Source organism: Dasypus novemcinctus, chromosome Y (assembly GCF_030445035.2).
Source record: "Dasypus novemcinctus isolate mDasNov1 chromosome Y, mDasNov1.1.hap2, whole genome shotgun sequence".
Lineage (NCBI taxonomy): Eukaryota > Metazoa > Chordata > Mammalia > Cingulata > Dasypodidae > Dasypus > Dasypus novemcinctus.
In genome coordinates this window covers 12,471,875-12,486,085 of record NC_092216.1, presented here as the reverse complement: position 1 = coordinate 12,486,085, position 14,211 = coordinate 12,471,875, and the positions used below count along the sequence as shown (strand labels likewise).

At 45.8% G+C, this 14,211-nt stretch overlaps 1 protein-coding gene across 4 annotated transcripts; it reads right to left on the bottom strand.

Moving 5' to 3' along the window:
- Positions 1 to 285: 285 nt before the first annotated feature.
- LOC139438396 (heat shock transcription factor, Y-linked-like) lies at positions 286 to 12,587 on the bottom strand. Of its 4 annotated transcripts, none has more exons than XM_071213534.1 (5): positions 11,268 to 12,587; positions 4,833 to 7,121; positions 2,556 to 2,705; positions 1,562 to 2,458; positions 286 to 1,093 (listed from the first exon to the last, which is right to left on the bottom strand). In XM_071213534.1, exons 4-5 carry the CDS (start codon positions 2,054 to 2,056, stop codon positions 401 to 403), a joined length of 1,188 nt encoding a protein of 395 aa, XP_071069635.1. In that variant the 5' UTR covers positions 2,057 to 2,458; positions 2,556 to 2,705; positions 4,833 to 7,121; positions 11,268 to 12,587; the 3' UTR covers positions 286 to 400. The 4 variants fall into 4 exon arrangements, with proteins under 4 accessions (XP_071069635.1, XP_071069637.1, XP_071069638.1 ...); XM_071213536.1 differs by having other exon boundaries at positions 1,562 to 2,383; XM_071213537.1 differs by having other exon boundaries at positions 6,889 to 7,121.
- Between the last annotated feature and the right edge of the window lie 1,624 nt (positions 12,588 to 14,211).

Below are 14,211 nucleotides of genomic sequence, written 5' to 3'. Positions count from 1 at the left end.
CCTGCCTAGGTTTCCCTTTACCAGACATTTTATATTATTGTATCTTTTTTTTTAACTCTTTTCTCATTGCATTTCATTTTTCAAAATTTATTTATTTATTTTTAATGTTACATTAAAAAATATATATGAGGTTCCCTATGCCTCCCACCCCCCTCACCCCACTCCTCCCATAACCACAACCTCCTCCATCATGAGACATTCATTGCACTTGGTGAATACATCTCTGAGCACGGCTGCACCCCATTTCATTCTTAATTATTTTAAAAAATAAGGAAAACGAAACAGTGACAATAAACACTTAAGTTTATTGTTCAAATTAGAGAATTGCAGGTTGACACTTGTCAAAAGAAAATTTTAGTCTTTCTCATCCTGCAAAATCTGGACCTCTTTTGGTAGAAGGTCAACTGAAATGAGGAAAATGTTGGTATAATGAAGATGGTTGTTGAGGTGACCTTAAAAGAGAGGTGGCAGACGAATCAGGTATTACAGCCATTGGGAGCCATGGGTTGCCTCCTTGTAGGAAGGTGGAAAAAGGAGCCTCATGGGCTGGTAAATCAGGATAACCAGTTGGGACAGAAGGCGGCTCCACCATCAGTCCAGAGTAATTGTTCTCTATAGGAGATACGATATGGTACTGAGAAACAGAAGTTGCAGTTCTAACAAAATTCACAATGTAGCCATTTGCTTGAGTGTAGCTGCTATGGGATTGCATGTGAAAAGTGGTCAGCTGGTTTAAAACACCATGTTTATCTGTTAGGATTTGTTCTGATGGTGTAATTGAAGCTGATGAAGGAGAAAAAACACTTCTGACTAGGGGAGTTGTACTAGCAACTTCCTGGCTGTTCGAAGGCTGCCTTATTAAAGGCACGTTTACATTTGTAGAGGCTGAAAGTAATCTTTCCCTACTAGTTTCAGCAACTGCACCGGAATTCTGATTGTCCGCGTTACTCACTGCTCTAAAGTGCTTCTTGTTGAAGTCTTGAACTAATGAAGCAGATACGGTAGAAGCATTTTTAATCCCGACTCTTCTTTTCATATTTACTAAAAGCTGGGGACAGCCTCGTTTAAAGTTTGGGTGTTGGTAGAACTGTAACTAAAAGCAAAGGAAAACATTATTTAGTGACATTTTCAACCAAGAGCAAGTCAGACAATAATAAATATAACTCAAAAAAATCTCGGATTTTAGTTTCATCACATAAAGTTAATATCATCAGTAATGCCTGAATCCTGTTGACTAGTCTTCAAAATTTCACTGTTGGGAAACAAACATTTAAATATTATGATCTCCAAATGAAAATATGCTGTATATTTACAAGTACAGTGAATTGCATTTAGTTCAGTGCCTTTAAAGCTCAAAGATAAAATTCCAAGTTTTTTTGCATAATCCTCAATGATTAATGTCTAAGCTATCCTGGTATTTTAAAATTAATTTTAACCCTAATTTTCCCACATCATTTAAAAAATCTAATTTTACTTCTTATATATTTTCAAGTACTTAGCAACATATAAAAATAAAATCATTTATTTCCCATCTAAGCAGTAACTGAAAATCTTTGAATACCTTGCTTAAAACAGAGGCTTCTTTTCCTTCTGCCAGAAAGTCAGCCAGAGAAGCAGATCTTTGAAAATGCTGTCGCACTTTACTAAATCCATAGAGATTTAGCTGTCGAACCAAACTTTTCATACTCTCAGTTTCAAATATTCTGAAAGGGGTTTTTCTTTCCAAAACTTCTTTCTTAAAGAGTTCTTCATTAATCACTATAGAAGTCCCATTTTCATCCCACCAAATTGACTTAAAACGGTCGCTTCCAACTATTTTCCAGAGTTTTCTGGGGAAGGTCAAAGAAAGGAAATCATCTTCTTCTGGCCGGGGAACACAAAATGTGTAACGTGGTCTCTTCATCAAGGGTCCTTCAGACAAAGCCTGAAAAGCATTTTCTTCAATTTTAGACCTCAAGTCTGAGTCTCCAGTGTATGTGTGACCACAGGAAGGAGACGCAATGGAGGTTTCTGAATGAGTTGATCTGTCTTTCGGAGAAGAATCTTGAACTTCCATGTTAAATAAATTTGCCCTCAGTTATTTTTCTCACCTGCATGGTTTTCAACACTGCAGCTTCAAATGCTGCCTTGCTAAGGCTGCACAGATAAACTAATCCTATGCCATCACAATGCTTCTCAGCCTGAATAGCAGTGACATCACAAGATGACTGGTCTCCTAGCAATTAATGTGTAACATTCAGTTAAAAGTTTTCTTCCTAACTAAACCTCTGCCTTCCTTGGAGTTGAGTTCTAGCCTCTCTTCCCTCCTGCAGCAGTCCTTGAGTAAAGTCATTCTTGCCTGATTAATACTGTCCAACACGGATTTTTCTTTTGACAGCCTGGCCTGGGGAGGAGTATTGGGAAATCACTGCTTAATGGGTACAGGGTTCATTGCGGGAATGAAGAAAATGTTTTGGAACTAGAGAGAAGTGACAGTTAAAGAACATTGGCAACATAGTAAATGCAACTAAATTTTACACTTTTCAAGAGTTAATTTTATACTATGTGAATTTTACCTCAGTTTTTAAAAGGTGCACCACTGTCGTTATGACCTATGCTTAAAATAAAATGATTTATGGAGCTGGTGGAGCTCAGTAGTGCAGGGCCTGCTTCGCTTGCTGGTGGAGCTCAGTGGTGGAGGTCCCAGGTTCAATCATCAGTACCTCCTAAAAAAAGATAGAAAAAACAAATAACATGAAAAATAAAACATAATCAGGTAGTAGAGTGTTATCAAAAGATGGTGGCAGAACACATCCCTGGAAACATTTCCCTGTAGAGACAACTAAACAAAAGTGCTCGTTCCTTTTGCTTGGAAATCTGCAGGATGACAGAGACTCCACAAATGCTGACAGAAAACAAAAAAGCAAGCCCCCCGAAAAGAAGGTTGGAGATATGCAACTGGGAACTACTGTTAAGTTCGAAGGGAAGCCGAGGAAGGGAGGTATCTTAGAAATCAGACCAGAAGCTGAGCTTAGTTGAAACAAAGCCTTTAATGAGAGAGCTTTGCAGGCAGCTGAGTCTAGAATAGAGAGCAGCAGCGAAAGAGGGGGAGGCGGGTTTTATAACTTGATCTGCGGCTAGACTACAAAGGGACTAGTTTGTAGTATGCTAGCTTTGCAGTTTCAAGGTCGGGGTGAGGTAACTCCTATGGGCTCTGTAGTTCCATCCACGTCCCTCTGACCTGGGTGCTACTATCATACCAGAATGTGAAGGGAGGGAGCCAGGAGGGAGCAGGGACAGGAGGTCTGTTCCCTATCAATTAGGAATGTGCACCTGCAGGAAGAAGGGGAGGAAAGGGGCATGAAGGGGAGGGAGGCAGAATGACAGGCTTCCAGCCCAGCCACCTAGTGGTCACTGACCACAGAGCCCCACATTGCAGCAACTTGGAGCAACACACACATTCAGGCACAAGACCCAGGGCTATGAAATCAGGGAGGGGCCCTAGTAGCCACTGGCAGGGATTAAAAGGCTGTCCAGGAAGCAAGAGCGACCTGCCGTAGAACTGTTGGCAAGTAGTGCACACCCTCAATCTGGACCCCAATAGCTGGTGTACCTAAATGAAGAAAAAGGCTGATTTTGAACCATGATGCCATTAGGCTCCCAAGGGTGGGATACCCTAATGTGGAAGTTACCTGAGGCCAAAAAGCTGCAAGGGAAAGTGGGGAGAAAGTGAACCATGTAAAGCAGGGAAGACAGCGCTAAAAGTTGTAGGGAAAAGGCAGACCTGAGCGTGGGAGAACAGTGGGACAAAGCACATATGCTGGGGAAGGAAGTCTGCATAAAAGCAAGCAGAAGAGCCCAGAAGGAACAAAAAAGGACATCTTCTCCTGGAAATGAAATAATTGCACATACTTGGTAATTTTAAAATTTGCAGTGCCTGCAGGGTGAGCAACAGGTGCAGAAGACCTGAGAAAAGCTGAGCAATTCAATAGGGGGCTGCTCTAAAGATTCAGTACAAACTGGACCAAGTGATGACGAAAAGCCTTAACACACGGCCAATCTAAAATAAAGCCTCAGGCAAGTGGGAGAAACGGCTGCCAGAGTTAGCACACCAAAACAATCAAATCCCACACAACATAAAAAAAAAACCCACAAGCCATCCAAAGAAATAAGAAGATATGGCTCATTCAAGGGAAGAAAATAAAACTCCAGTGCAGCTGGGGCGGCTTGCACCCCGACGCTGACGGGGGGGTTTGGAGGGGTCAGCTGGCCGCAAAGGCATCTGAGGCTGCGGCAGACAGCCTCAGAGGGGCTCTCAGGCGTGGAGGACGCGTGGCGAGGGGAGAAAGAATGCCGCGGAGACCAGGTCTGGTACGCAAGTCCGGTTTATTGCGGAAGGGGACATAGCTTTATAGGGTTAGGGACTGCGTGGAGGGATTTGATAGGTGCGGGCGGGTACTGCTTCCTGATAGGTGATTGTAAGCGGTTGCTAAGCAGAGGGCTGGCGGAGAGGTTTGGAATAGGGGAGGGGAAAGGGGGAGTGAGAGCTGGCCGGATGTTGGGCTAGGCGGGAGATAAAAAGGGGGAGGGCAGCGCTGGCCAGCCGTTAGCAGCAAAGGCCTAGTCAGGCGTGGTCACCTTATCTAGGCCCAGTGGGCAGAGGCGGTATCACTTCTTGCCGCACCGTTTGCTACTGTGGCAAGCCGGGCGCTCTTCCTCTCACATTTCCCCCTTTGTTTTTATTAAGCTCCTCCGAAAAGCTTGATTTGAGGAGGGAGGGGGACTGTGCCTGTCTTAGGTCGGGATTGCGCCCAGCCGGGCAATGCCCGTGCCACACAGGTGGCCAGTCTTACCCGTCATGGGGAAACGTGGCAGCAAAAGGCCGTGTCCCTGCCTTAGGTTGACTGGCGGGCCGATCCCGTTGCCCGTCATTGGCTAACCAGTCCAGCGCCTCGATGGAATGTTGGCGGCCTTAGATAAACAGGGCGGGGGAGGGGAAAGGGTAAGGGTAAGGGGTTAGGATGGGCAGTGAGAAGGGGTAGGGGCAGGGGAGCTGGGGCTTGGGTGTGTTGAGAGGCGGCTGGCCATTTGGGGAGGACGGCAATTAATGGAGACTCCTGGTGCGTCTTCGTCGGTGGTGCGGATTCGCTGGTACCGGACCTGGATGGGCTTACTAAGGACAGAGTTAACTTGACTTTTGACAAGCCGGACAATTCACCTGATGATCCAGGGTCCTAGGGCTAATAGGAGGACAAGGGTGAGGAGTGGGCCTAGAAAGGGGAGAAAGTAAGAAAGGATTCCATTGGGCAGCCCCCAAGAGAAAGACCATCCGGCTTCACGTTCCTGCTTTCTCTTGCAGAGGCCCTAACTTGTGCGAGGTTATCTCGAATGAGGCCAGAGTGGTTAGCATAGAAGCAGCATTTTTCTCCTAACGCTGCGCAGAGCCCCCCTCTTTTAGGAGGAGGAGGTCTAGGCTCCTGTGGTTTTGGAGAACGACCTCAGACAGGGAGTTGAGAGATGTTTCAAGGTGGGCCATGGAAGTCTCAAGGCGGGCGATGTCTGCATCGACAGCTTGCCTAAGGGTTGAAAAGGAATTATCTTGGAGGCTGAGAGCTGCAGCTCCAGTGGCTGCACCGGCAAGACCTAGAAGGGTGGCAATTGTGATGGCGGTGAAGACTTCCCGTTTCTGCTCGTGCTGCGGGGAGCTGAAGTGCTGCCAGGAGTCAAAGAATTGGTTATCAGTATAAAAGAGAACACGGGGGGCAATGAGTATGAGCACACAGGTGTCGCTGGTGGAGTTAAGGGTTTGAACATTGAGACATGGAGTGAGGCCGGAGGAAGAACATAGCCATTTGGTATTATTAGGGGGAATTAGGAACTTAGCGGCTGCATTAGGGGTGTGAGTTAGGCTGCAGAGGGACCGCATGGAGGGGAGAACTTTGCCGCTGATTTTTATTATACAGAGTCCAGTCTGGGAAACTGATCGGAGGGTGAGTCCTCTTTTTTTTGGTTCCAATTGCAAGAGGTACCGGTGGAGTCTGGGGAGGCGTGATAGGCGCCGTTGGTAGCTATGGCTTCATAGAAGGGAGCCGCGGCGGAGAAGCAGAGCCAGCAACGTTGTGTAAGGTTGGGCTGGGATAAGTTTAAGGAGATAAATGATGCGTTGAGGAGGGTTACAAGAGGGTTGGGGGGTGGCAGGGTTTGGCGGTGGGGAGGATACCTAGTGATGGAAGGATTTAAGGTGGTAGCGGGAGGAGAAGGAGAAACAGAGGGAGGAGGGGGAGGCCGTGTGTGGGGAGGATTGAGAACTTGATTTGGGCCCACGGTGGCGGATTGTGTGCGGATTGAATTTTTCTTTATAATGAAAAAGGCACCGTAATCATAGTTGCTCATGTAAAGTCGGGCTCCCCAGGTGCGGCCCTGTACCAGCCTGCATTTTTAGGGTTTTTGACAGTGAACGTAATGCTGCTCCAGTAGGGCTTAATGCTGCTCCTGTGACTTTTATCCTTAAAAGAAAGGGAGAGGTAGGGGTCCCTATTGGGAGCTCCCGACCACCCGTGGGCCATGGTTTTGCACCCCCAGGAGGGGCAGTAATAGTGCGCTGGGTCATGGCAGCCTCTGGCTGTGGAAGGGCAGATATAGAAGCCTGAGACTTCATGATTATAAGGGCCGTTAAGGCCTGTAAGTGAGCTGTACCAACACTGGTGAGTATTGTGTGTAATGTCTTGAAGGGAACCACCACTGGCAAAAGGAAGGTTGGCGAGATTACATATGTGCACTGTGAAGGAGGGAGCACCCGCAGTAATGTTATTAGCGAGGAGCTTTTCCTGCTGCTAAAGAGAGAGTGTCCAGTTAAAGGGCCGATGGCTTATACTAGCCTGGTCCGTAGTGGAGGGGAGCAGAACTAACATGAAAAGCAGGAGAGTGTAGATTTTTAGGTTTTTTGTTTGAAGCCAAGGTGGGGACAGCAAGCTGTACTAGCTGTCCAAGGAGGAGGGTGTCATGAGCTGGATTCGCGGCCATATTTAGCCTCTCCATCCGATGGGCGAGTGCTCTCATCATCCGTCGTTGGAACCTGCTGCTGGCCGGTGGCGGGTTTGACGTTTTTTTTCCGGGGATCCAGAGCGGCTGGGAGGCATTTTCTGGAAAGACACAAGAAACCCTCTGCCTTAGGTGAGAAGGGGACTGGGTCCCTGCCAATTGTTTGTTTCTGGGTCCTTCCAAAACACCACTGGGGCAACTGTTGGTGCGTAGGAGGGGCCCCAATGCTTATGGAGGGGGGAAAGACCGTTTTTATCAAAGGAGAGGAGGTTTATGTGAATGAGGCAGGCAGTGATAATGTCGCCTGGTTGACTATGTGGGCGTAGATCCTTCTCTTATTGAATTTGCACTTTGAGCTGGCGGTGGATGCATTCTACTATAGCCTGCCCTTGGGGGTTGTATGGAATGCCGAAGTGATGAGTAATGTTGTAGAGCTGGAGAAAAGCAGCGAATGAGGAGCTGCGATACCTAGGCCTATTATCGGTTTTAACATCCAAGGAACCCCCATGAATAAGATGACTTGCCGCAATGCTTTAATGCAATGCTTGGCTGTTTCTCCCGGTAAGGGGACAGCGTAGCAAAGGTGAGAAAAGGTGTCGACTGTGACATGGACATACTTGAGGCGCCCAAATGATGGCACATGGGTGACGTCTATTTGCCATCGGGAGTTTGGCTTGAGGCCACGGGGGTTGACCCCTTGTGGCTGCAACTGTCCAAGCGGCAAGAAGGGGGCGCATGTTTTACAGGCGCGCACCAAATGCTTGCAAGTTTCCTTGGGGAGGCCTGGCAAAAGACGTTGAAGTGAGGCTGCTGAAAAGTGGAACTTAGAATGGAGAAGTTTGGCTTGATTGACCAAGTCTCCGACAGTGGCTATTGTATGGGTGGAGACGGTTTGGTCGGCAGCAGAATTACCCGTGGCTAGAGGCCCGGGCAGCCCTGAATGGCTGCGAATATGAGAAATGTACCATGGCTGTGTGCGGAGCTTGAGCTCTCGCTGCAAGGCATGGAGTGCTTGATCAATGGGCGTGTCACGTGGAAAGAAAACAGCATGGGCAATAACTGAACAAACTTGCAGGGCGTACTGACTGTCAGTGAAGATGTTGACGGGCTCATTGCCATGGTGTTGGAAGTCAGTGGGGATGGCTAGTAGCTCGCCCACCTGAACCGATCCGGGATGGGTTTGGCAGTAAAATGTTGGCAAGTCACGGCTGGGAGAGTAGGCAATATAAGTAAACTTGGTCTTAGAGGCGTCCGTGAAGACAGTAGTGGAGTTGGAGAGAGGCTTGGAGCCAGGGAAAGGGTGGTATAGTGGGGAGAGGGGGAGCCTTGTGAGGCCCTGGAGCAACTTGTGGGGGGGGGGGGTAATGGCAGTCAAAGGTCCCGTGGAAGATTTCTAGAAGAATTTGAGCACGGGGGTTTTCGGAGAAAAGGGCAGTGGTGTGCTTATCAGTAAGGCATACATATTCAGAATTAGAGACAATATTCAAGGACTCTTAAAACATTTGTAAACCTTTAATGATGGCTCAAAGCTCTGTGCATTGAGCAGATGAATAAGGAGTTGGCTAAACCTGTTCTTTTTGGAAAGTAACACATGCTGTTTTTTTTTTTTCATGCTGCTTTTTCATTACTATTACTATTAGTAAATACTGTACAGGATGGTTGGGCTATGCACATAGACTTGAAAAGCACTGCAAAAGTTTATTGTTGGGTTCTTTACAGATAAAGGAATGCAGGTGGCTTGATTTGTGTAAGACACTAAAGAGAGTCTCAGCAAGTTTTAAAACAAAGTGATAGCAATACAGCTGGACTTTAACTTTTTGTAACAAACTAGCAGTATTTGGGATTGCTGCATACTAGTGTTGTTACTTTAATCTATGGTAAGGGGTTGTTTTTGTGACATATACTCTTTTATAATAATTAAAGCTATAATTAACCATATTGTACTTTTCTTTAATATTATGCTGAAATATTGGTAACTTTATACACTTTTAAACATTCATAGAAACCTTTTATCCATACGACTTTAATTAATAGAGGGTTTAAGGGAAGAAAAAGTTAATTTTATAACACTGTAAAACACCTTTATTTAGCTTATAACATATTAAATGAACTTAATTATTACTTTAATTTTTCTTTCAAGGTAAAAGAACAAATCTCTTATAATTAGTTTGGAATAAAAGGCTACTGTTCAGGATTAGGTTTTGAGAAAGCAGTTTTGAACGTTATGTTCTTTTAAGAGATAAAGCTTTCCTTCTTGGAACACCGAGGAAACGATAAGCACAAGAAACATAAGACAGACTCTCTTTGTATACTGACTGAGGATAAGAACTTTTACTAAAACAGATTAATGGTGAGAGGCCTTGAGAAAGAAAAAAAATTTTCAACTTTGCATCAGCATACTACCCGACACCAAAGCTTGTAAAATTTTATAGATAGACCCATTAAATTTTATTTAACTTTAACTGTAAAAATTCTTTGTCCATTAATCTTCTGCAGTTTTAGCATTCACTCAGGTTTCGTCCTATACTCTACTTTTTCCAATAGTCAATCATTTTATTTCAGGACAAAATTATTTTCTGTTTCCTTAATAATAAAAACACATTCCATATAGCCTACATCAAAGTTATCAAGCAAACCTCTTATAACAATACTGTGAACATTAAACAAGCTTGTTAAAATAATGAACTTTTCTTTAAATACTTAGTAGCATGCAATATTAGAAACAGTTTTCTAGAAGCAAGTTGGCAGGGGAGGCTGGTTGCTGCCAATCTTTCCTGTTATAAAATTACCTTTTATTATTATCATCATGAATTCAGTTTTATATATATTTAAGAATGACCTTTTGGAATTAGCCATTTAATACTTTAATGTAAACAATGCTTTATTAAACCTTTTATTTATAACCATATAGACTATTGAAGACAAATTTTACTTTTATAGAACACATTCCCTTACTTAAAGTTATCACAATACCTTTTACAGCTTGCCATCTGCAAATTAAGTTTCAAGAGTTCATGAAAAATTAGCTATTTTACTTTAGGACATAATACGCCTTTTTGCAAAACTTATTACATTTCAGTTAGCATTTTCACAAACTTTTAACCTTTTTTAATATTCATTTAAGCTTTACATTCTTTATATTATCCTGTGAAGAGAAATAAGTTATTCATTTTAATCTGGGCAAGAACAACCTTTTATGAAGACGTACAGTTAATCTTGTCAATTAAGACTTACAATTTCTCTTATTGTAGATATCTTATTAACATTTAAGCTCATGTATTGATATAATAAACTTAAGTATTAATATAAGTGCTTATTTAATTTTTGGCCATTTGTATAGAGCTCTTTTATAAATTTTTATTAATTTATATTTACCATCCGGAGGTATCAAAATATACACTGACATTGAACGAACAGACAAACACAGAACAATCACAACACAGTAACAGAAACATACAGTTTACAATTAATTCATAATTCTTAGTTTCTTAGTATAGCTGCTTTTAAGTTCTCTGTTATATAGCACATTTTAGATTGTACCTTTCAAGATTTTCTCTGGAACCCATGCTGCCTGCAACACGAAAGCCTGTGCTCGGAAACATTCCTATCAGTTATCAGCAATCAGCTAAAATAACCTGAGCAGCAGTTAGGCAGACCATTAGCACACATTTTTGGATAATTACTGTAAGACTATAGTGAGACTTGAAGTTCAAGAGTAAACTATTGATTTAAAACTGAAAATTCCTTTTTAAACCTTGATAAAATTTTTGTACTCATTTTATTATCTTGGTTAAATAAGCCCAATCAGAATTAGCATGGAAATAAAACAAAACACAAATGTTGCCACGTTTTTCTCTCATACCAGTGGATTAATTATATCAGCCTTCACTAGCCCAGAGATACATTGTCATGTAGATAGTAGGGAGCCCAAAGAGTTGTGAAAGGGGGTGGGCATTTGCTGGAACAGAGTTGATTGCCTTATAAGCTTGTGTGGATTTTCGGGCTTGTGGCTGGCCTTGTTGATAGGCGGGGCTAATTTCAGATAGGTATCAGGGCCCGAGAGATTGGCAGTGGAAAGCTAGGGGTTGAAGGGGACCAGTAGATCCCAGTAAGCCTGGAGTTGCCTGCCCGAAACTTCACATTGGTGGCAGGCTAGTAGGCCAGCAAGCGCTCTGACTTGCAGCGCTTGGCGGGAAGATAGACGCCCGCCCATTTTTCTGCCGGGGGCCGATAACGGGGGTCCTTACCTTGAGAGTGCGGCGAAGGGGTGGGAGCGAGGTCCCACGGGGGTGAGGCAGCGGTCACGTCGGACTGGCCCCGGTCCCTGTTCGGGCGCCAGTTGCGGCTGGGGCGGCTTGCACCCCGACGCTGACGGGGGGGTTTGGAGGGGTCAGCTGGCCGCAAAGGCCTCTGAGGCTGTGGCAGACAGCCTCAGAGGGGCTCTCAGGCATGGAGGACGCGCGGCGAGGGGAGAAAGAATGCCGCGGAGACCAGGTCTGGTACGCAAGTCCGGTTTATTGCGGAAGGGGACATAGCTTTATAGGGTTAGGGACTGCGTGGAGGGATTTGATAGGTGCGGGCGGGTACTGCTTCCTGATAGGTGATTGTAAGCGGTTGCTAAGCAGAGGGCTGGCGGAGAGGTTTGGAATAGGGGAGGGGAAAGGGGGAGTGAGAGCTGGCCGGATGTTGGGCTAGGCGGGAGATAAAAAGGGGGAGGGCAGCGCCGGCCAGCCGTTAGCAGCAAAGGCCTAGTCAGGCGTGGTCACCTTATCTAGGCCCAGTGGGCAGAGGCGGTATCACTTCTTGCCGCACCGTTTGCTACTGTGGCAAGCCGGGTGCCCTTCCTCCCACACTCCAGCATAAAAACAGACACGGGAACACATAATCAAAGAGTTTGAACATATTTCCTGAATCAGTTCAAGGAACTAAAGGAAAATAGAAACTAATGAAATGTGGATACAGAGCTAAAGTTATTTAGAAGACAAATGTATTAAAAAAAAAAAAGAATTAGAAAGTCTAAAAAGAAACAGAACCATGATTTTATGGGGCTGAAGAACACAATAATGAAGATTAAAAATACACTAGAGGGAAGCGGACGTGGCGCAACTGATAGAGCGTCTGCCTACCATAACAGGGAGGGTCTAGGGTTCAATACCCACAGCCTCCTGACGCCTGTGTGGTGAGCTGTGTGGTGTGCGCACCGCTGATGCGTGCAAGGAGTGCCATGCCACGCAGGGGTGCCCCACACACAAGGAGTGCGCCCCACAAGGAGAGCCGCTCTGCATGATAAAAAGCACAGCCTGCCCAGGGGTGGCGTCACACACACAGAGCTGATGCAGCAAAATGATGCAACGAAAAGAGACGCAGTTTCCCAGTGCTGCCCGACAATGCAAGCGGATGCAGAACACACAGCAAATGGACACAGAGCAGAGCAGACAACAGAGGGGAGGGGAGAGAAATAAATAAAAATAAATCTTTAGAAAAAAATATCGAGAGAACCAGCAAGATGGCAGTGGAGTAAGGAGCTCCTAGGTTAGGTCCTGCTACAGGGCAGTTAGCAAACACCCAGAGCTCTCTGGAGCCAGCTGAAGCACCTGTTTGGGTGCTCCAGGAGGCCAGAAGAGCATCCTGCAATGTCCTTGAAGGAGTGGCAGGAGGAGACTGTCCATCTGCAGAGAAGACTCGTAAGTAGAGCACTCCACGCCACAGAGGCCAGTGCCCATCCTCCACTGGAGGCACACGCTACCTCGGGAGCAGTTTCCCGGCTGGAATCGAAAGCTCCACTTCCCCAAAACGGGGGAGGAAGAGTCGGTTGGGTCTGAATTTCAGCTATGATGAGGAAATGCAGTGAGCTACAGCATGATCCTGAGAACAGCTAAGGTTTGAGCCTGTCCAAGTCAGAAAGAGGCCAGGAGCCACCATCTTAACTTAACTCCACGCCTGGCATGAGGAGAAGCAGGGTGGACTGAAAATTCCAGGGCCAGTGGGGACCAGCTTCTTCACATCCCGATCATATTGCAGGTCTAGCCTAGGCCCCAGCCCCACCTCCAGCAGGGAGGAAGCTGCGGGGACCTGCGCCAGCCTCTCCAGGAAATTACCGGCCAACCGCAGAGGCTGATGATCATCCTACTCTGGTGGCACAAGCCGTCCCAGGAGCTGCTCTCTGATGGGAACTGGAAGCTCCATTTCCCAGAAACAGGGGAGGAGGAGGTGGCTGGCTGCCGATTTCAGCTACTGAATGGGAGACTGGCTGGCTGAGAGACAACCCTGGGAATGGCTGGGGTGTCAACCAGCCCAAGTCAGAAAGAGGCCAGTAGCCGCCATTCTGACTCTGCCGCCAGCCTGAGGGGAAGCCAGGCTGACCGAAACGCTCAGTGTCGGCAGGAACCAGTTTTCTTCACGCAGATCAGTCTGCAGCCTGCCTAGGCTTCAGCCCCGCCTCTGGCAGGGAGGAGGCTGAGAAGCCCTGCACCAGCCTGTGTGGGAACTGCAGGGAACTTTGACCCGCATAGACTGAAAATCGGAAGTCTACCAGAGCAACTGTGGTCATCTTGGACCTGCACTGCATGGATTACTGCCCACACCTGCAGCTCCATCCCTGACCCAGGCAGGGGAGAAAGGGATGTGAAGCTTCATCAGTCTCTCTGGGCAACTACAGTCTAGGCCTGCACGTGGAATATTCTACATGGCTGTGACTCTGTCCCTACCCCTGGCAAAGGAGAAAGTTGGAAGAAGCTTCATTGGTCCCTGATGCAATAAGGGCAGCTTGAGCCTCCACAGCTTACAGCACCAACTACATGCTTGGCTCCTACTGCACAACCAGCAAGGGAGAAAGGACAGGAAGCCCTAAACTAAAGAGAAAGACTGCACCCTGAAAAAATACACTAGTAAGCCAGGTACGAAACACCCACCAACAAAAAAATTACAATCTACACCAAGAAACAGGAAGCTATGGCCCAGTTAAAGGAACAAGATAAGCCTCCAGATGACATAAAGGAGTTGGGACAACTAATTATAGATGTTCAAACAAATCTGCTTAATAAATTCAATGAGATGACTAAAGAGATTTAGCATATTAAGAAGACATTGGATGAGCGCAAAGAAGAATTTGAAAGCATACACAGAAAAATAGCAGATCTTATGGGAATGAAAGGTGCAATCAATGAAATTAAAAAACACTGGAATCATATA

Coding starts and splice junctions, on each gene's coding strand:
- LOC139438396 (XM_071213534.1), bottom strand. CDS start 2,056: ATGGAAGTTCAAGATTCTTCTCCGAAAGACAGATCAACTCATTCAGAA. Junction 1,094..1,561: donor AAGCCTCTGTTTTAAGCAAG/GTATTCAAAGAT, acceptor CTTTGCTTTTAG/TTACAGTTCTACCAACACCC.